The sequence below is a fragment of the Anticarsia gemmatalis genome, chromosome 2 (assembly GCF_050436995.1).
Source record: "Anticarsia gemmatalis isolate Benzon Research Colony breed Stoneville strain chromosome 2, ilAntGemm2 primary, whole genome shotgun sequence".
NCBI classification, from domain to species: Eukaryota; Metazoa; Arthropoda; class Insecta; order Lepidoptera; family Erebidae; genus Anticarsia; species Anticarsia gemmatalis.
Genome location: NC_134746.1, coordinates 3,585,909 through 3,607,684, shown reverse-complemented (window position 1 = coordinate 3,607,684; position 21,776 = coordinate 3,585,909). Strand labels below are relative to the sequence as shown.

The 21,776-nt window shown below is 34.0% G+C and overlaps 1 protein-coding gene across 2 annotated transcripts in view; it reads right to left on the bottom strand.

Moving 5' to 3' along the window:
• Positions 1 to 21,776, bottom strand: part of 5-HT2B (5-hydroxytryptamine receptor 2B) — a 112,104-nt gene that overhangs the window by 12,100 nt on the left and 78,228 nt on the right. For both annotated transcript variants that reach the window (XM_076124889.1, XM_076124897.1), the window contains exon 6: positions 9,801 to 9,924. In XM_076124889.1, the coding sequence (XP_075981004.1) occupies positions 9,801 to 9,924 (124 nt within the window). The remainder of the gene's footprint in view (positions 1 to 9,800; positions 9,925 to 21,776) is intronic.

Genomic DNA, 21,776 nt, shown 5'->3' with positions numbered 1-21,776 from the left:
GTATTTTGGACGTAACCTTTCATTTCCATTGTTATTACAACCGATCCATTAATTTGTAAACAAGAACAATAAATCATGAGACGCGACTCGATAAATTTTTGGAACAATAACTTGTACCTTTTAGTTAAATAACTGAGGAAAGGTTTTTGGGCGAACCTAAAATTCTTAGAATACCTTTAGGGTTAAAAATACCGAATGTAACTCGTACGGATTATTAATAATTATCTTTGAAAAGCACCTGTTGTACAATTCTTTACAATTGAAACCATGGAACATCGATAGTTTGACATTTAAAATGTACTGCACAAATAGTTTCCACGCTGCCCGCCAGAGGCGCTGATCAGATTGTCAAATATTTTTTTCGACAGCTAGCCGGTTGAAGTCGATAGTGGTAGAGAATTGCGGTACTGTTTCTCACATTGCTTTACTATTCTTCTGGTATTATAAACGCGAAATTTCGTAAATATGGATGGACGTATTTGTGTGAAAAAACTACGGAACGGATTTTATGAAATTTGATACACTTTGCTCTGAAATTTGATACATTCAGCCTAAAACTTGGATTAACACGTAAGATACTTTTCCCCGGGAAATCTTTTCACGTGATCGAAGTTGCAGTCAGAAACTAGTAATAAAAAATGGGCCACTAGCTGACCCGTCGGCTCCACTCGTGAACAAAGTTTCATTTCCTCTTTCAGCAGCTTAGGAGTTCCATTTTAACAAAACGATAGCCTTTATTTGTTCCTCGGTCTTCGGATTGGTTTTGAAGTCACAGTCAGATTTCCACATTAAAATATTGAATAGAATTATGGCAATAATTATCAAATGGGACTAATATTGTTAATGGAGAAACACGTGTGTGTCATACATCACAGCTATACGTTTAGGTACAACAGCCGTGATAATATGTATGTATAGTAGTATAAACGTTTTGTAAAATATCCGGTACAGAGCAATAAGCGCGCCCCTATTGCCTTTTAATGATGAATAGTGGGTTTATTTCATACACCTCTGCTTACACCGGGTAAAACAGGCGTGATGTTCATTATGTAAGTCTTTTTTATTTGTTTCTTTTGAAGGACAACCCTCTTATTAAGCATTGCTCTTGTGTCGCGGGGACTTTAACAATCTTATAAACAACGGACACAAACTACAACCAAACCTGAAACAATTATTTGTAGATCACAAAAACATCTTTTTCGTGTAGGAATCCGACCCACGACCTCCCGGCGCAATGGTAGCGGCGTGGCGACCTAAGCCACTGCGTCACGGAGACAGTCAAAAAGTATAGAATGTATGAATCCCTTTTCAAATGAAGTTTTGACGTGACAGAGAATTCATAAATAAATCATTATCATGCATTAAAAGCGAAACTGAAGGGCCGAATCTGATTATAAAGTTTTAATGGGCCTCAGGTAAACAAACTTGCACAATATTATGACATGCTGTCAACGTTATCTATTAGAAGGTTTTCCCTTGACCGGATTTTTGATAGGGGTGGAACAATAGGGAACGGGTCAAAGCACTGTATGGCGTTCTGAATGAACTTTCAAAGAATTTTAGATGTATTGTATGTTTTGTTTTGTTCTATAGATAAGTTTTTGGTGTATGGTTTTCGCAAATGTTTAATTTTAATAGAATTATGATATATTTTATTATTTTTTTAATGTATTATATTGGTACGAGTATTTGTGTAGAGTTTCTCACACACACAAACTCTTTGAATTTTATAATGTGACTAGATTATGCCTGTCACCTCACTTGCGGTAACAATGAGCCTCGTTTTCTTTCTGTATACTGATAATCTATCACTCTACCAAATTTTATTCAAATCGGCTGAGCCGTTTAGACGTGAAAGAAGGGCAAACAACCACAATAGGTATTAACCTACAGGTCAATTTGAACCAATTTATATAAAGTGAACTTACAATTCACAGATTTCATTAACACTAATGCAAATAGACATGGGTGTGTTATCACGATTCACGGCGATAATTCCATGAAACGTTAATTTAATTTATGAATAAAAAATTGTATTACCTTATAAAAATGTCCATCAGTAGCGTAATTCTCTACAGTCGATATTGTCGAGTATCGAAAGTTTGACATTTAAAATGTACTGACAAAGTAGTTCGTAAGACGCCCGATAGAGGCGCTGATCAGATTTTCATACAACATTTCCCGATAACTAGCCAGTTGTCGATAGTCGATAGTGGTAGATCATCGAGGTACAGATTATAGACTACAGGTCAATTTGAATCATTTCATATAAAGTGAACTTACAATTCACAGATTTCATTAACACTAATGCAAATAGACAAGGGTGTGTTATCACGATTCACGGCGATAATTCCATGAAACGTTAATTTAATCCAATGTATGTGTTAGTAATTAATTCGTGTTTGAATAATTTAAAAGCTGGTGTAATGAAAGAAAATATTGTTCTAGTATGCTTTTATGTGAAGAGGGTTAAGTTTTGAATTAGTTAAATTATTTTATGGATATTTGACTGTCGCTATACTGCAGAAGGTGGTTTATACGATTGCAGATCGCGGTGTGTTAGGTTCTTTTTACGTGTCTAAGTAAAAAAATTAAGTAAAGACAGGCCGAGGAAACGTTGGCGTGACGATTTGGAGACTTATCAGGAAGGTTGGCAGGAAATAGCTGAAGATAGAGACCGGTGGAGGAGTTTGGGGGAGACCTTTGCCCGACAATATGGGACAGTAAAGGTTAAAAAAAGTAAAAATATACTGCTTTCCGAATTAATACTAGAGTATTTTCGAAAGTAGTCTGTGATAATAGTCTGGTAATGTTCTTATATGAGATGTAATATTATGTATGAAAAAATACCCTTGGTTCTTTACTAAAAATTCTCATCGCCGTCTATCATTTCAGTACAAGCCGCGTTTAAAAACTTAGATATTCAAGTGCAATAACAGTACGGCCGCGAGAAAGTCAGGGTCTTTTCTGTTTACCTCTGTGCCGATCACAAGTTCCGCGTCGCACGTCATCAGCAAGTATCGATTTTCTTTATATAAAGTTACAGGTAAACGTTCTTACGCAAAATGAAAATAGTCACTTTGGGTATTGATAAAAATTTAGTAAACATTTTTGGCAATTTTGGCTACTTTAAAAGCAGCTGTATTGATAGAATTTTGTCGCGTTTGATCTCTACTGATCCTGGAGAACATAGCGAGATTTTATGAATATATTAGGTCAGGGAAAAAGTCTTTTCACTGAAAGAAACCTAATGAACCGTGTACTCATTTGTGATTCTTGAAGCCAAAGAGATTTTATTACAAGCTCATACATACTATAATGCGAAAAGACTTTTTACGCAACCTAATATAATAGAATCAAGATTTTTTTTACAGAAAAATAATAAAAACAACTTTTTGGCCCGACCCTGGATTCTAATTTAGGACCTCTGCGTGGCAGTCGCAAACACTACCGACTGCGCTACCATTTTACTAACATAACAGACGTTAAATAAAAAGTCTACTGCGTTTTACTAAAATCAGCCTAACCTTTCTTCCAACTATATTACAGTCGGCTTCCAGTGTCACTAGACGCAGCAATATTTTATTCTACCAACTTCAGAAAACGATTTAATCGAAGTGACACTGCAATAAAACTCTAACAAAAATAGAATAAATTGCAACATCTTCAATTTCCCGGTATATAAACAGAAATAAGCCGTTGAGTATAAAGCTGCCTGTCGCAGGACTCGCAGGTACAAATTGGAAATGTACTCGGTGTGCGGTGCATTAAACAATGTATCGTATCGAGTGGGGTCAAGTGCGATGTTTATGATGGAATATTCGTTTAGAATGTATTATTGAGTTAAATGTAGATTTGTTTATTATTATTCTGAATATGCATGTTATATCCTTATAAAATTTTAGCAACATTTTGGCTGAATCGATTTTGACCAAAGTTGGTGATAGATTGTATTATTCTGAAGAAGGGTTAGGTAACTTTTCAAAATCAATTTTCGCAATGTTTGAGACAAATAAAGCTTTATAGGTCAGCTATTTGGTTTAAAATTTAAATATACAAGACTATCAACAAAAAAGTAACTATGGTGTCCTAAAGACGTGGTACTTAGGTCACTACTTATATTTTGAGCCTTGACGAATCTAATTGTCTTAGACCCCATTTGGCGTTTTCATCGTAAAGTTTGACCTTTTTGACTACTACATTCCTGAGAAAGTTTTGAAATCTGCGCTGAAAATATTTTCAATATCGTCGATCGAAAATTGTAAGTGTGCGGGAAAATGGCATTAGGATGTTAACATTTTCGTGCAAATATTTTTTACGACTTTCGACGTGACTTATAGAAACAGTCGTGTCTATATCGACTTATTTATTATTTTGGTGATAAAGTCTGATCCTTTGAAAATTTAAAACGCCAATAAATAGAGTTCTATCATGATTATTTTTCCATCACCAATGAAATTCCTGAAGGTCACCAGTTGTCTCCGGAAAAAATGATGCTGTGCGAAAATTAATTATGCATTTTAGTTTCCTGATACAAGAAAAGAATGACACAATCCTAAACATTATTTCCACTTTTAGATATACAATATTAGGTGGCAACATTTCCAATTAGAAGATTTTTTCTAAATGAACCATTTTTTTTTACAACAATTAGATAAGGACCTCGCGCCGATTAGCGCAAATAAATGCTTGAAAAATCTATCGTTTTGCTTCAAAATACATGTATCAAATCGTGATAGAACGCCGATCTAGGATCTATGCGCATGAGCCGAAAAATAAACACCAGTCGACTTTATGGGTGCTTTAAGATGAACCAAATCTAGAAAAAGTTATTCGCGCTCGAAGCATTTCGAAACAAACGGTCCCTTGATTTTTTATAAAAACGTTATTACTGCACAAAGTGTCTTCAGAAAAATGTAGAATGGTTAATTTTTATTGATTTACAACCAAAAATGTGCTTAAAGTCTTGTTTAAAATATCGAAAAGCCACAAAATCCTACAGGTCGAGTTCTATAAAAACAATGTCAGCCTTAACGCATCTTGTTAAACAACCGGCTAATATGTGGACAAAAAAATCGAATGAATGAGTTTCTCGCCATACCGGTACAGTTTGACATCAAATGATTTTATTTTATTCAAAAACGTCAACAATAAATACCGTAAACATTAATTTTTCATCGGCTCAAGTAACAGGTTATGCTTTTAAACACCCTGTTTTTGAGGGGTCTTCGGGAAAGAAAAAAAAATATTAAAAAAATATTTCGATCGGATAAAAATCTATCAAGATCATACAAAAGAATACCCGAGAACACGACAAAGTAGTTTTCACTCACATATTTACCGTTTTGCATAGTAAGGCTCAAAATATAAGTAGTGGCCCACGTACAAGGTACAGCCAGACTTAAAATTATTCATGGATTAATCTTGTATATATTTGTGACGTAGAAATCGAACCAACCAAATCCAGTATAACTACTGTCCAACTGAGGGCCAATGTCAGTTTGTATGTTTACAACAATATACTTTTTATAAATAAAGTGTTTCTGCAGTACAATGAAGAAGGTAGCGGAATAAAAGAGTCAAAAAAATATTATATATATTTCAAATGTATACAAAGTTTACAAAACAAAGGATATTTTGTATTTGGATTTGAAGAGCAGAGGGTAAAAACCGTATTTTTAGCAAATTATAAATTATATACGCCGAAAACGAACTGTCACATATAATTCACATTATCGCTAAAAGGGTTATGTGTTTAACAATTTCAGATAACAGTCTTTGTTAGAAAACCCTTTGGGAAATTTCGAAACAGGGAGTTTGGAATCAAAGTGTTAGGTTGACACGTCACAAAGTAATTTCACGTTCGCGTGTCTTGCAATACAACGTTGCGATTGCAATATAGCAAAGTTTTACTTCCATAGAACCACGATTATGCAGTAAACCGTTCTCAGTAATTTTACTAAGTGTTTTAAACACCAGATTATAGTCCAACCACATAGTAGAGAGCCTTAGCGTTCACGGTTTATACCTACATACATAAAAACAAACAAACAAACATACATACATAAAATCACTCTTTTTTTCATAGGGGTTGACGGAGAGCAGAGATCGCCATTTGGTACTGTCCTTCCAATCTTCAATTGCTTCATTCTCTTTACTATATCTTGTCATACAGGACCAACAATTGCAAGTACCACACACCTGACCATTTTACAAGACATCACCTATATAATCTGTGTACGTCTTGCAAATTTTATTTTATCTAGATTATAATTAATAATTCTGTGTCTTTTCAAAATTAAGTAGATGTACCAAATACCGTCAGTTGTTTACTACCATAAGCCAATGGTGTCCTAATGTCTGAATTTTGTATACCTCCACCAGCCATGAGTTTTACACACAAGGCTCTTTACAAAGTTGTTGGACTATAGGCGTGGTTTCATTTTATTACAAGCTGTTTTAGCAATTTCAACGTGTTTCAAACTATTTTGTGTAATGTGAGCTGCTTTTTGTTAATGGATGCTATTTAATCACGTCTAGAATTTGTAGCTGCAAAGAATTTTAAACAAAGGATTTTTTAAACAAACTAGGCTTTATTGAGTACAATAAAGTTTAAGTAAAAGAGTTTTTTAAATTAAATAGTATTTTAAAGCACAAGGGTAGTACTAATGCGTACTCCTTCTCTTTAAGTGATTTTTACAATGAAATTCTTCGTATATTTGGCCATTAAAAAAATGTCTTTGGCCATTTTTTGTGTGACGTATAATGAGTAAAAGATTTTTGGATCCAATTAATGCAGTATATCTTGTATGCGCCTTTTAATTTTAGGTCTGAATAAAACAACAAACCGTTGCACGAAATTCGAAAATAAATACAAGAGAAGACAAGAAGTGCGGGTGACAGAAGAACGCCGTCCTTGTTACATATCTGTTCCCTGCACTCCTTGTTTACGCCTCTTATAATTTGTTTCGCCTCGTTCTTATATTCCAATACACATAGTTAACGGCGCGTTTTGTCACTACATAGTATAAAGCAAAGTCACTTGCATGTAAGCTTAGAATCTTTTAATCTACACTACGTGATGCGGTTTTTTTTGTAGATAGAGTGATTCGAGAGTTTTAGGTATAAAAATCGTTACGATTTATTTTTAAACCGGGCGAAGCCGGGCTGGCACCTAGTTTATAATATTTTATGCAACCACTATTTTTTTTATATAACAGAAACGTTAAATTACAGTTAAACAGAATCTTCTTTCCATGTACCTAATTGATAAGCAACAAACCACTTTAAAAGCATTTTACTACAAACATACTTCAGCAGTCCCTTCAGCCTTTAAACACGGAATAGCCATGAAACATTTACACATTCATCATGCAAATTAATACGTGGGCCACTACTTATATTTTGAGCCTAACTATGAAAAACGGTAAATATGTGAGTGAAAACCACTTTATCGTGTTCTCGGGTATTCTTATGCATGATCTAGATAGATTTTTATCCGATCGAAATATTTTTTAAATATTTTTTTTTCTTTCCCGAAGACCCCTCAAAACAGGGTGTTTAAAAGCATAACCAGTTTCTTGAGGCGATGAAAAATAAAGGTTAATGCTATTTATTCTTGACGTTTTGGAACTAAATAAAGTTATTTGATGTCAAACTGTAATGTATAGCGAGAAACTAAATTATTCGATTATTTTCGTACACATAACAGCCGGTTGTTTAACAAGATGCGTTGGGGCGGGCATTTTCATTATGGCACTCGACCTGTAGGATTTTGTGGTTTTTCCATATTTTAAACCAGTCTTTCGGTAAACTTTTGACTGTAAATCAATGAGAATTAACCATTCTACATATTCCTAAAGACATTTTGGGCCGTGACAAAGTTTTTATAAAAAATCAAGGGACTATTTGTTTCGAAGTGCTTCGAGCGCGAAAAACTTTTTCTGGATTTGGTTCATTTTGAAGCACCCATAAAGTCGACTGACGTTTACTTTTCGGCTTATGCACATAGATCCTAGATCTGTGGTCTGTCACGATTTGATACATGTATTTTGAAGCAAAACGATAGAATTTTCAAGCATTTGTTCACACTAATCGGCGCGAGTACCTTTGCGAATTCTTGCAGAAAAAAAATTGGCTCATTGAGAAAAAAACTTCTAAACGGAAATGTTCTCTCCAAATATTTTATATCTAAGAGTGGAAATAATGTATAGGATTGTATCGATCTATTGATGTGTCAGGAAACGAAAATGCATAATTAATTTTCGCCCAGCATCGATTTTCCCGGACACAACTGGTGACCTTGGACGACCTTCAGGATTTTCATTGGTGAGGGAAAAATAATCATGATAGAACTCTACATATTAGCGTTTTAAATTTTCAAAAGATCGGACTTTATCACCAAAATAATAAATAAGTCGATATAGACACGACTGTTTCTATAAGTCACGTCGAAAGTCGTAAAAAATATTTGCACGAAAATGTTAACATCCTAATACCATTTTCCCGCACACTTACAATTTTCGATCGACGATATTGAAAATATTTTCAGCGCAGATTTCAAAACTTTCTTAGGAATGTAGTAGTCAAAAAGGTCAAACTTTACGATGAAAACATCAAATGGGGTCTAAAACAATCAGATTCGTCAAGGCTCAAAATATAAGTAGTGACCTAAGTACATAAAATACCAGTATTAATATTATTAGTTGAACAAAAGTAAATTAACATGATTTTCTTGATAGCAGTCGTTTGAAATAACATTATTAGTAATATCATAATAATGTAGAAATTGTATAATTAATTTATTACAATCAGATACATCTAAATCCACAGGTCACCAATTTTTTGAGGAATACTGCCCCGTCTACGAGGGCAAGTTTTCCAGTCTTTTACATAAAAAGGAACTTTTACTTATTCTTTTTTTTGTTCGCAGGCACATTTTGACCATTTTACTTTCAATGGCAAATCAAATTTTTCATTTCAAATTATATTCGTTATTCCAAATTCACCCTTTTGCACGGTTTCATCACTCTTACACAAGCATCGGGTAGAATTTTGACAGATTTTTTTCATAATTATTTGTCACTTTATCTATCAAATAAGTTATCTAAAACTAAACAGAAGGTGTGAAACGGGCTCTTAATCTTTTGACAAGCGCATTTTACTTCAAGGTTTTTCCTTTATGCCACACTAACAAGAATATCTTTTCATAAATATTCAAGTACCCACTAGAGCAGCGGACAGTTTTATAAAAAATAAACCTAAAGTCGTATACTACAAAGTATAAAGTCATAAACACAAGTGCTCTGCCGCTGAAACTGTATACAAGAGGCCGATAAATTCAATTCTTTGCAGCATCCTAAGGGATAAATTGCGTCTGCTTAGAGTGCATGCGGTATTTTATTTTTTGTACAATATGTTGCAATTTTTATGGTCGAAAATGTAATATTTTAAAACTGTTTTCTGTTTCCTGCTTTTTACAAAATGATAGAGGTTTTGGGGAAAGACTTTTTTCCGTTCATACGTATATTTATCCAAATCTTAATACCCGAATAATAGTCATTGCAGTCATTGTATTTTTTTTTATTCTACGTTTTATACGTAGACTTAGGAGTCATTCCATCAAAATAAATATATTTTACCAAAAGTGAAATTATTGATTTTCTCCCAATTCCCGTAATAACATTTTTTTAGTCACCCCTAAAACAGTGATCAATATAAAAAAGTATTTTTTTAAATTAATTGATACTAGCCTATATCTAAGAACTAGCGCACTAAACACAGAATACCTTATACTTTACCTTGAGTCTTGTATCCACAGGTCTCTTGTGTCTATCGGAGGCAGTTCCGTCTCCGTCGATGCTGCAGAATGCTGAGGAGTTCCACCACGAGGGCCGAGGAACCTTCGCCAGGTGCAGCGACGACCTGGTGGAAGAAACGAAGATATTTACTAGATGCGGGAAGTTAATAGATCTAATTATTTTTTTTTTATATTTATTTTACAATGCACTAACACACAACATAATATTTAAAGTAAATCGGAAAGTAGTTAAGTCAATCGATCCGACTTAGTTCATCAGTAACACCCCATCACAACTTTATTTTCGTACAATAAAATCTTTTGAATGTACTCTATTAGCAAAAAAATCTGTGTTTAATTAAGTTCATTGTAGTGTATAAAAGTTTGCAGCAATAATAAACATGTTTCAACTTTTCCATTAAAACATAATATGATCAAAGTTATGACCAAACTATGTGTTTTTGTGGTGTTTGCAACACAATCAGACTGTTAAACAGATTTAATTCTGAGTAGTACATACAATACATACTAGCATTAGTTACCCCTTCAGTTGAACCTCCCTCTTTATCAGGAATTCAATCGACCTATTCTACGATAGTAGTTGCGGATTCGCATAGCTTATGCTTGTTCCATTAACAGTGGTTAACTAACACATCTACAAAGTTTATTGGGAACTAGTTAAACTGTACGGCTTTGCTCCTGTGTTATAAATTAGAACCTATGTATTAGTACATTATAGACAGTACAACCAGAAAGTATAGTTAACTAAGTTGAAAAAAAAAGTATGTACCTATGTGTCAACTGACTTATATCAACTACTCGCTTATTAATAGGAATATAAAAATGATTACGGTATATTATTTATTGTTGACTAGCAACTATGAAATCATAATAACCATATTTTCATACAAAAAGTATGACTAAAAATGACACAGTGCGTACATATTTTTAAGTTTTGACTGTACAGTAACACGAATTTTGACAATCAGAAATATCAAATTCGAATCGACTAAAAACAACACTTAAAATTGCAAAAATCTTTTCTCGAGATGAAGAAGGAATAAGGCCTCGAGTCCAATAATTTAACAAAGTTCGGAACTTTACTTCCCTTTAAGACCTTCAGTTTAACGGGGCGTTATTCGTCACCTAATTTCGAAAAATATTTCTTTCGTCTTTGATGCATGTTTGGTGATTTTAGTATATATTATGAAAAGTTGCACTTGTGTGGAAGCCAAATGCTGTGACCACTCGGCTATAACTTCTCGAATGATACATAAATACAATTATACAATTCCTTAGTTGAACTATACCTATTATTACATGATTCTGGCTTATTGTCTTCGCCTATCAATTCGTATTAGACATTGTTCAGTGACTGTTCGAAACTAATGACGTCATCCGGAGGCTGTAGCAACCTATTGTGTTATGAACATGGTTATTATGACAATAGAATGTGCTTTGATCATATTTCTGTATGTATAATAACAGGCTCTTTGCTTTGCATGTGACTCCGTCTGTAAAAACATCTGTATCTGATCAATGATCCTTATTTGATGTCAAGTATCCTAACCTTCAATTTTTCAATCGCGTTTAAGACCCGTTGCTTTATGATATTATACGTACAAGTCGCGAGAGTTTCAAAATGTTAATTGTATCTGATCGTCTGTGATCAGTATATAAGTTACAACGACGTCATTTTTCATAAAAAAATGTTTTAGCTTGATTGAGCTTTACAATGCACATTTAAAATGCCTATTACCTATCTAAGAGCACTATTGTACTAAAACATTTTAAATTAGTTCTGTCCCACTGCTGGGCGAGAATCTCCGATACACTTATATGTACATGAGAGAGTGGGACTTCGGGTCGGAGGACTCTAGATGACCAAGTGCGGACAATACTATAGTTAGGTGTAAGCGACTTTGGTCAACAGCAACTTCACAACATATAAATTTCCATTTATGAAGAAATATATTAAACTTTGTTTAATGGAACTCCTAGAATTGCAAAGCACAAAGTAGAATCCAAAAATATGGTATCAAATTATCTGAAATTCAATCATCACGTTGCTGTAAATAAAAGAAGAAGGCTACACCGAAAATAGGTGGTGAGTACAGCATTCGCAACAATATATTGTATTATTCGATTTCTTATTGTAAAAGCGCATAATATATAAGGAGTGTTCGCGGGTAAAATTCAGGTGGATATACACTAGAGGAGACGAGCACAAGTTTATTTCAAAAGCTGTTGAATCTGGGGGCACGGAAGTGCCCCCGCAAGTCGAGCAAAAAAAAAGCGGCACGGCCGTAACATCCTTTTCTCGAAGCAATTCGGGCTATTTTTGACCCCCCCATAATTTCGTTGTGGATAAAACCAGAAGCCTGGATTTTCAGCAACTAATCAGTCATTGTATAAACACGGTATATTTGAAATTTCAGTCAATTCGAACCAGTAGTTTAAGAATGACAACTTGTTAAAATTTTGAATTTTGTCACTCACTGATTCACTGACTCACTGACTCACCGATCATCAAAAGTCTAAGGTACTTCTAGCAGACTTAGAAGCTTAAAATTTAGAATACAAATAGGGTTTAGTGTCTTAATCATGGGAAAAATTAAATATTTTCTAATTTCGGTCCAGTTTTCTAAATACACCAACTGCAACAATAACTTTGTAATCCCATATAAATGTAAAAGATTACAAGGTTACATTTGCAGTTAATGAATTATTATTACTGTAGAAAATAAAATAAAAATAAATAGGTGTAAATAGGTACCTACTATATGAGGCATAACGGGAGGGGGTATAGGGTGGGTAAGGGTGTTTAGCCCATGAAACTGAACAACATTCCCATAGGAAAATATGTTGAATTATGAAAAAAAAAACGTCTTTCCATACAAATTGGACTTATGTTCGCTCTACAAAAAGAAGTGAGATGCCATCAAAAACATTCTGTAAAAAACCTCAAGTCTCGCCGTAAAAAGTTGTGAGATCTATATAATACCAAGTCGATTAATCTATTTAGTCTCTACTTAAAGGACCTTCTGTCTTAAGTTATTACGTATGTTATGATCATGCCAATTTTTTAAAAAATACCTTTAAAACAAATAGATCGACTTGGTCATCGCAAGAAAACACAAATTCGCCATTAACATTTCAGGAGCATTAACTTCTTGTCGTGCTGTGTAGTGTGATACATACTAATAATCAAATCATGCGATGGCCAGGTCGGTCTATTTGTTTTAGAGGTATTTTTTTTAAATTGGCATGATAATAACATACGTAATAACTTAAGACAGAAGGTCCTTTAAATAGAGACTAAATAGATTAATCGACTTGGTATTATATAGATCTCACAACTTTTTACGGCGAGACTTGAGGTTTTTTACAGAATGTTTTTGATGGCATTTATTTTATTATAAATCACGAATTCTTAACAGAGAAGACAGAGGTGTATAAATTACACACGTTTCGCCGTTAACAAATGTTATTAAAAAAAAGGTAACAAATTCAAATGACTAAATATTGTAACCGTTTTCCGCCATCTTGTTCATTCAGAGGTTTTGGTATAGGAGGAAGTGATAGAAGATAGACGCATTGCTTTTAAATATTATATTATTCTAAAAATAGTAATTAACGGTACCCCAATTTTTAAAAGTTCTAACTGTACGTCTGAATAACCTTCACAACTTAAATCAATAGAAACGAGTTTGTTCTAGACTGGTTAGGTTACTCAACGATTATGGTCTTCACCCGGCTATTGTCATACAAATCAATTAAGGTTTGTACACGCATCGCATCGTCAACGTTCGTCCCACAAATGGATTTGCAAGGCGGTAGTTGCTTTAAGAGTCGGAGATTTGGTTAGACGTATTCTCTACGAAGGGCCCATGGGAACTCTACAAGTTTGTGCTCGGCTTGTGTTTCGCTCGTGATCGTGTAGTGTAGATCTACCTTTAGAATTTCTATCGAACAAATGGCGAGCTGTTTCATAAATCTGATGTTGCTGTAACTGAAACTGTTATCGATTTGTAACAAACGGGTGTACACTTTCGTAGTATTGTTGTTAAATAAGACTAGACTTTTCTGCAAAGCGACGAAAGATGTTCTTATTTGGTCTTCTTCAATAAATTCTAGTAATTAGGTAATTATCTGGTGCTTTTAACAATCCAGACCCGTACAATTTAAAAAGACCAATTGAGTAAGTGCAGAGCTTGAGAGAAGTAAGTCGAAGATACGAAAAAAATCTTTATTTTTTTGGCTCGCAAACTGTCCTAAATATCAGATTCGTATTTAAATGTCTATAAATAATAAAGTTTAATTATTATTTAAAAGAACAACTCTTTGCCTATACAAAATATATGAATTTTAGTACAATAATTCTAAACATATGCCGCACATAGTCACGTTTTTCATTAACACCGAACAAACAAAATCTTAATAAACAAACAACAAAACAATCGGACCGGTTAATCCTCTAACCTCAAACAGTTGTCGAAAAACAATTTTCTAAAACAATTATAAAACAAAGGTATTACACATCACTTCATGCAAATTGGATTTTTGCAAATGTCATTTTCCCAATTTGAGGTGACAATAATTGAATAGATTCCCAATGGACTGCGTTCGATTAAAATAGATTAAAAAGTGCGGCTTAGCAGTGACGGTGGCGTGACGTCCACGATTTGTTTCGGAAACCTTTATTGATACAAATTAATCGAATTACGGCTATTTTTAAAGCTTTCCCGTGACAAGTATAAAGCTAATTTTAGACAAAGGCATTGTACAATGCATACTATTGTACACTCACCGTCTTATGCATACGTCTTGATATTTTTTATCCTTTTCATTCATAAAGAATTCCAAAATTGAAGCTGCCAATATTTTATTTTTTTAAACTAAGCTCTGATTACTCATATTAACAGTAATAGAATAAAATTAAATAATCAGACCTAACACAATCTTTACTACTAACTACAACCGTAACATCGACTTTCTTTTCTGGGCAATAACTGACAAATTATATAATTAACAGAAAAGCTCGGAAGCAACTTATTTACTTCACCCAGGATTCGGACCCGAGACAGTCGCTTACACTACCGATCGCCCCACGGAGCCAGACTTATTATTTTAGGAAAAGCCAAATGGTATATCGGCAGCCCTTGACAGCTGCTATTTCTACTTTAGTTACTAATGACCTAAATATCGTTGAGTTCCAGATATTTCTGCCTGCATATTTAAATAGCTTTATCGATTTAACTTACAACACTTACAATCTATATGGAGTTATATAAGAAAGTTTGTTGGCATTTACTGTCTGTCAAACTAGTAGTAGTTTTTTTTTTTAAATAGACTTTCTATCTCATTTACATCATTCATTGTATATTAAAATATTAGCCCTCAAAAATAGTGGCCTATATTCTTGTTCAGGACTTACTATATTAATCTTTCAAATTGTAAACCAATCGGTTCAGTCGTTTTAACGTCAAAGACAAATAAATAAACACATTTTTATATATTATAATGTTAGAGTCAAAATCGCCAATATCAATTGATTATAGACGGCCGCATGCAGGTAAGCTTATATTCCAAGAACAATCGAATTTAACAGTAATATTAGTACGTAACAGTTAAAACCTTTCATGAACCCTTTACATCCCACACTTTTAAAACAAACTATTAATATCACTGTATTTAAATTCGAATAAATATCATCATCTCCCACGAAATAAATTCATTCAAAAATACGTTTCATTCATAAAATAAATAAACATCTACCGGTGAATGTAAATATTTGCTTTTTCAGTTACCGACGAACGCATTCAATGATTTGGTTAAAGAGTAAAGGAAATGGCCACACCTGCGCGCTTTAATATTCATCTTACATATTTTATTTATTGATCTTTTATTATTTGTATGCAATATGGCCTGTCATGAATTAAATGGACGAATGTATGTAAACTTGCGCATAAATTAGCGCTCTATTAAACAGAACGGGTCTCCCTACAAAATAATGGAGTGATTAAACCATATTCATGTATCTCCAACATGTTGACTAACTCTCAGTTTCTGAGTACATTTAACGATAGTTTATCTATTCAATAGCGTTTTTTTATTTCAGTTTAAACGCTATTGAATAGATAAACTACCGCTAAATGTACCTCAGAAACCGGGGGTAAGTGTTTATAAGAAATTGATATAATTTCTAGAACTATTTCAAATAAATCTCAAGCATGCAAATGTAAGCTTTGTTTTACTTTCACTTATAGAACAAGTGATTATTTCCCATAGAATAATGTTTCTAATTCACACATAGTTTTGAATGCTCAATTGTAATCTGATTCGAAAGTGGTATACAAGTTTTGAAACTTGGTTTTATTTTTAGACCTTCGTATGACGTATAGAAGATAACTCGAAAGTTCTAACAGTTCAAACCTGGAGTTTGTCATGAGAGGATTATGAAGTTCCTAATGAGTTTGATTTCATATAAATAAATAATTAATTATACATAAATATCATTGGACAACTCACACACATCCACGTATACAAGTTTTGAAACTTGTATACCACTCGGTTATCACAGTCCCTTTCTTTAAAAATACCTTTTAAAGACTTTTTTTTTTTTAATTAACCTGTTCTATAAAGCGTGCTCTGATATAACAATCAAGTAAAAAGGACCATGCACAAACATGCCTCAGAGGAATATGCTAAACAAAGATGAACGCGAATTTTTTGATGAAATCGCAATGGTGTGGACTCTTACACGTATATTATCATCTGTCAATACGAACCATTAATGTGTTCAGTATGTATTTCGTTTATTGAGTAAACAATGCCTGTTTCAAATGCATTGTGCTACTTTTACGCGTCAATTTTCACCCATCCATTTAACTAGATCTGTCATCTGGTTCAATATAACTCGATTCAAATACAACACACAATATTTTAAAATAATAATTGTGATTCTGATGACTAGATTTTGATTCCCTCAATAAACTAGTAAATTGATGTTTCTAATTTTCTTTATAATATTTTCAATTTTAAGCTGGAATTTGGGCTCGCCCCCTATTTCATGGGCTCAACTTTATTAACTACAAAACTTGGTAATGTCGTTTGCCTATTCCTACATAACAGGTATGTTTAACATTGAAAATAGACAAACGTGTCCAAAAAATACCATTTTATAGTCAAATACTAAAGCAATGGCAGTTTTTCAAACTTTGGAGTCAATTAATTTGGCCAGAACGATAAAACGAGAATTATTTTAGTCGCAGCATCATCAAAAATATGAAAAACTAGCTGACCCGCGCAACTTCGCTTGCGTCATATAAGAGAGAATAGTTAAAATTTTCCCCGTTTTTGTAACATTTTTTACTCGTACTCTGCTCCTATTGGTCGTAGCGTGATGATATATAGCCTATAACCTTCCTCGATAAATGGGCTATCTAACAGTGAAAGAATTTTTCAAATCGAACCAGTAGTTCCTGAGATTAGCGCGTTCAAACAAACAAACAAACTCTTCAGCTTTATAATATTAGTATAGATTCATAGAATGAATTTCATCAAGCAGTCACAACGAAATGCACTTACAATATTTAAACCTATATTTAGCAGCGAGGCATGAGTCGTTGCGTGTAAAGGGCTTCTAGTGCGACAGATGTCAATTGGTGTTCCCCAAGGCTCGCACATGGGCCCAATACTCAGGTGAAAATGGTAATATTCGTACGCGTATTCATGTGAATGCCACGCGAGTGATATTTGTAGCCGATATCCGAGAATAGGTTGAACTTTACAATATATTTTGCGGTATTTTTAATTGGATACAATTGGTTGATTGGATAACAATAAAAATATGAGAACGTGCAAAAATATAAAACTTACTTAGTTTTATTTTTGTTTGTTGAAATGATAGCTAATTTCCAATCCCACCCGGGACAATTCTGTGTGATGAGCACGAGTATTTGTTCTGAGCCTGGATGTTAATGTATCTATAAGTATGTCTTTAGAAGTATATAAGCATGTTTATCAGTTATTTGGTTACCATAGTCTTTTTTTTCTTATCGTTTGGTTAGTGGTCAACCTAGTGTCAAAGTTGCAAGCCGCCCGAAGGCCTTTGACATGGCTTAACGACTGTTATCTTAATCGACAACAACCGGGACCGACTTTTTACGTACCCTCCGAAGCACGGAGACGCCCAGTTCAAATACCAATATGCGGTCACCCATCTATGGAATGATCGCGCCAACGGTTGCTTCACGCACAGATCGTTTACCGACCGGTGAGCGCAACTGGCTATGGGCGCCTCAAAGTACAAGTGACCATAGTACAAGCTCTATTCGTTTGGAATCAAATGAATGTGTGTGAGTTGTCCAATGATATTTATGTATTTATTTATATAAAATCAAACTCATTAAGAACTTCATAATCCTCTCATGACAAACTACAGGTTTGAACTGTTAGAACTTTCGAGTTATCTTCTATACGTCATACGAAGGTCTAAAAATAAAACCACGTCATGTGCACATGTTAAGGGTAAACTTTCCTTCGATATTAGTTTCCAGTTGGAGCTCTGTAGGTTGTTTGGATACCCTCGAGTGGATGGACAGTTTTTTAAATAAAATATCTTGTTTTATCATTATTTACTACGACTTTGCTTTTTTAAGGATTTAATTTGAAGGATATTGTTTGTTTTTATTAACAAACAAACATGATGTACAGACGTGAATGTAGCCAAGAAAGTTCGTAAGGATTGTACCAAGGGGCGGTTTTTGATCTCAGCCTACCTCTATATGAAAAAGGCGGATTTTATGTGTATACATTTTGCCAATTCTTAGCTTGTCAATAAAATTTACCTAATAACTGTGAAAAGAAAAGTGTTATAACTAAAGTATTGTTATAACCCTAGCGTCACATACATAACAATCTGATATCTTAGTAAGTACCATTTTACCAACCGCTGCGCAGTAGAAGAAAAATAGAGGAGAAGTAACGAAATTTGATTTATTTCTCATCTTCTACGAATCGTTATTATCTTCGCTCTTACCTAGTCAAACCTCGTACCTACAAGCTTATTTACAACCACAAACGATAAAATTAACACACAGATTTGTTCCCAGACTTATCCAACGACAGATCTGGAATTAGCACCGGAGAAATGTAGCCATTACACCCACACATCCGTATCTGTAATCCAACAACTTAGTAGAAAGCCTTGGATGCAGGGTTAGGCTGGTGGAGTTATAAGAAAATTCAGAATTTAGACCATCAATGATCCGTACGTGTATGTAGCTGGCAATATTCTGTTTGTTATAGGTACTTTATCATGGATATATTTTTTTTATTTATTTCTTTTTATCGTATGTTTAAGGGGTGGGTTTTGGACATGGCTTGACGACTGTTATCTTAATTGACAACAAACGGGCCCGGCTTTGAATATACATTTTGAAGCACGGAGACGCTAAATTCGAACACCACTAAGTGGTCACCCATCTATAGATTGAACGCACCAAGGTTGCTTAACCCACAGATAGTTTACTGACCGGTGATTGCAATTGGCTATGAGCACCCCAAAAAAAGTACACTGAATTCTTATCCACAATGTAGATAAATCCGTGGAATCCAACTCTACCAAGTTGCTGAACTACAACACACCATATTTATGCAAGTAGGTAAGTGAACAGGCATTAGCTAAATGTGGCATTTGGCTAAATGACAAGGCATTTTCATAAATGCCTCGGGAAGGATTGATTAAGGTTATTTTTTTCACGGCTTTAGATCGTGCCAATTGGGGAATGGGTTGTGTGAGTAATAAATGTCACGTGTGCTGACATTTTTATGCTCGATAACGTTAGTTGGGGAAAAATGTGAAGCTTTCGAAGAAATTCTGAGTGGCTGAGAGGCTTCGTTGCTGATATATAAATGTACTAGTCAAAGTTTATGTTTTCTGCCGTGTTACTGGCTAAACGAGAGTATAATATATTTAATATAGATCTGCCTGTGACTTCTTCCGCGTGAAAGCAGTTTTCACATAATATCTCGCCTGTAAATATAAAGCGCGAAAAATTAGACACAATAATAATATGTAATAAGTACACTCCCGTTTAGCCATTAATAATGTTCGTCTCAAGTAATAGAGGACGAGCCAATTGCCTTTTACTGGGACACGCTTTTTAAATATAAATTAGAAACAGAATAGTACTTTACCTAATCAGAGAATCCAACCTTCTTCATGACCAATAATCGGGTACACTACCGACCGCGCCACAAAAGCCGTTATTTTATTTAACGGTTTGAATATTCTACTTGTAATACCAGTACTTTAAACGTAACTCATAATCCCACAAAGAATCGACCACTTCAGGTTTCTATAATCCGATCTCTTAAAGACAAACATTGAAATAAAAAGGTTCCCGATCGAGACAAATTCTGTATCGCAAATATTGGTCGAGTGCCTTTCGAAGGACATAAAGATTTGCTCTCTATAAAAGCTTTCATCGGATTAATGTTGGCGTACCAATACTTTCTTACGTATTACGAGAATGTAGTTCGGCTTATTAATGTTTGGAGCTATATTTTGTAGCTGACAGATTTTTGGTTGAACTGCTTTCAGATATGGGGAACTTAAGTGAGTATAGTTTCGTTAAAAAATTGCTGATTACTGCCACTACTATGCCGAAATTTTCTCATCATTAGTCCATTGTTGCATTGGGTGATTCTTAAATATATTTATCATTTACTTATATTTTTTTATTTTATTTGAAATGTATTGCTCACTTAGTCTTTAGGCATTATTATTCACCCTGCAACTTTGTTATCAAACCGATTTGCCTTAAAATAATGACAACACACGTTTACTCATCATTGTTTAGACGCCCTATTATAATATTCATAAAGTTTATTGACCTCTCCCTCCAAACCAGTAACACAAACACAACTGAATAATTGGGTCTTTTATCAAAAGAGAATCTCAATCATTACGGTAACATTGGAACCGCGTGCTACGTCTGAATGACGATAGAATCTGGCGCGTGGGCGAGATAAAACACCTCTGCCTACCGCTCTGAGGATTACAAGGGTGACGGCTATTCATTTTGTTAATCCTCTGTCGTTTTGGACGGTTTCCCTAGCGAAAAAATGTTGCGGTAATACTAAGTTGACTGTACTATGCAAAGGCTTTTTGCAGTCGAAATAAAAATAAATATTTTTTGGTATTTTAGGCTTTATGTTTTTTAAACGATTTTGCGTTTGGGTGTTATTTAAATTGCGTCTATTTGTTGATTTGCAAAATTAAACAATTTTGCATCTATACATAAATAATACCATGAATCTAGCCTAGTCTCTTCATCTGTCCAACTGTTACGCTTTCACGGTTACAAACTTCTGTATTTCAAATGTTGATACGATTATTTTCTATCGCTATGAAAACCGTATGTAGAATATTATGTCAATTACTGTCTGTCTGATATAATCAAAGGCACGTCACTTTGTCCGTGACATTACGGACTAATTAACTTCATATTTCATAATCAAGTTTGTACAGAAATTAAATTGTGACGAGATCAAATTAATAGAAGATTTTTGATGTTTAATAACTTTGCAAAGAGCCGCGAAATTTCTGTGGAAAATTTTCCAAAATACCTAACAAGTTCAGTTACCGTTAATTCGAAATTATCCATGTGTAAGTATGTTATTAATTACGTAGAGTTGTTTTGGCTTCTCATTTACGTGTTGCAGATAATACACGAACTAATTAATAAGATACCTGATATGAATTTGAGATGCTTATAGACATTATTGTTTGATGAGCGATCAGTTAAGCGACCTTTTGTACTGATGTTACGTAGACGGGTGACAGTTAAATAATTTTTTGGCTGAAATATAAGACGATAATTTATACGAGATGCGAGAAAAAGAAAATTCAATTTTCCAAAATACCCATCGCTTACAAAAACCGTAGTCATTAAATATATTTTTGTGG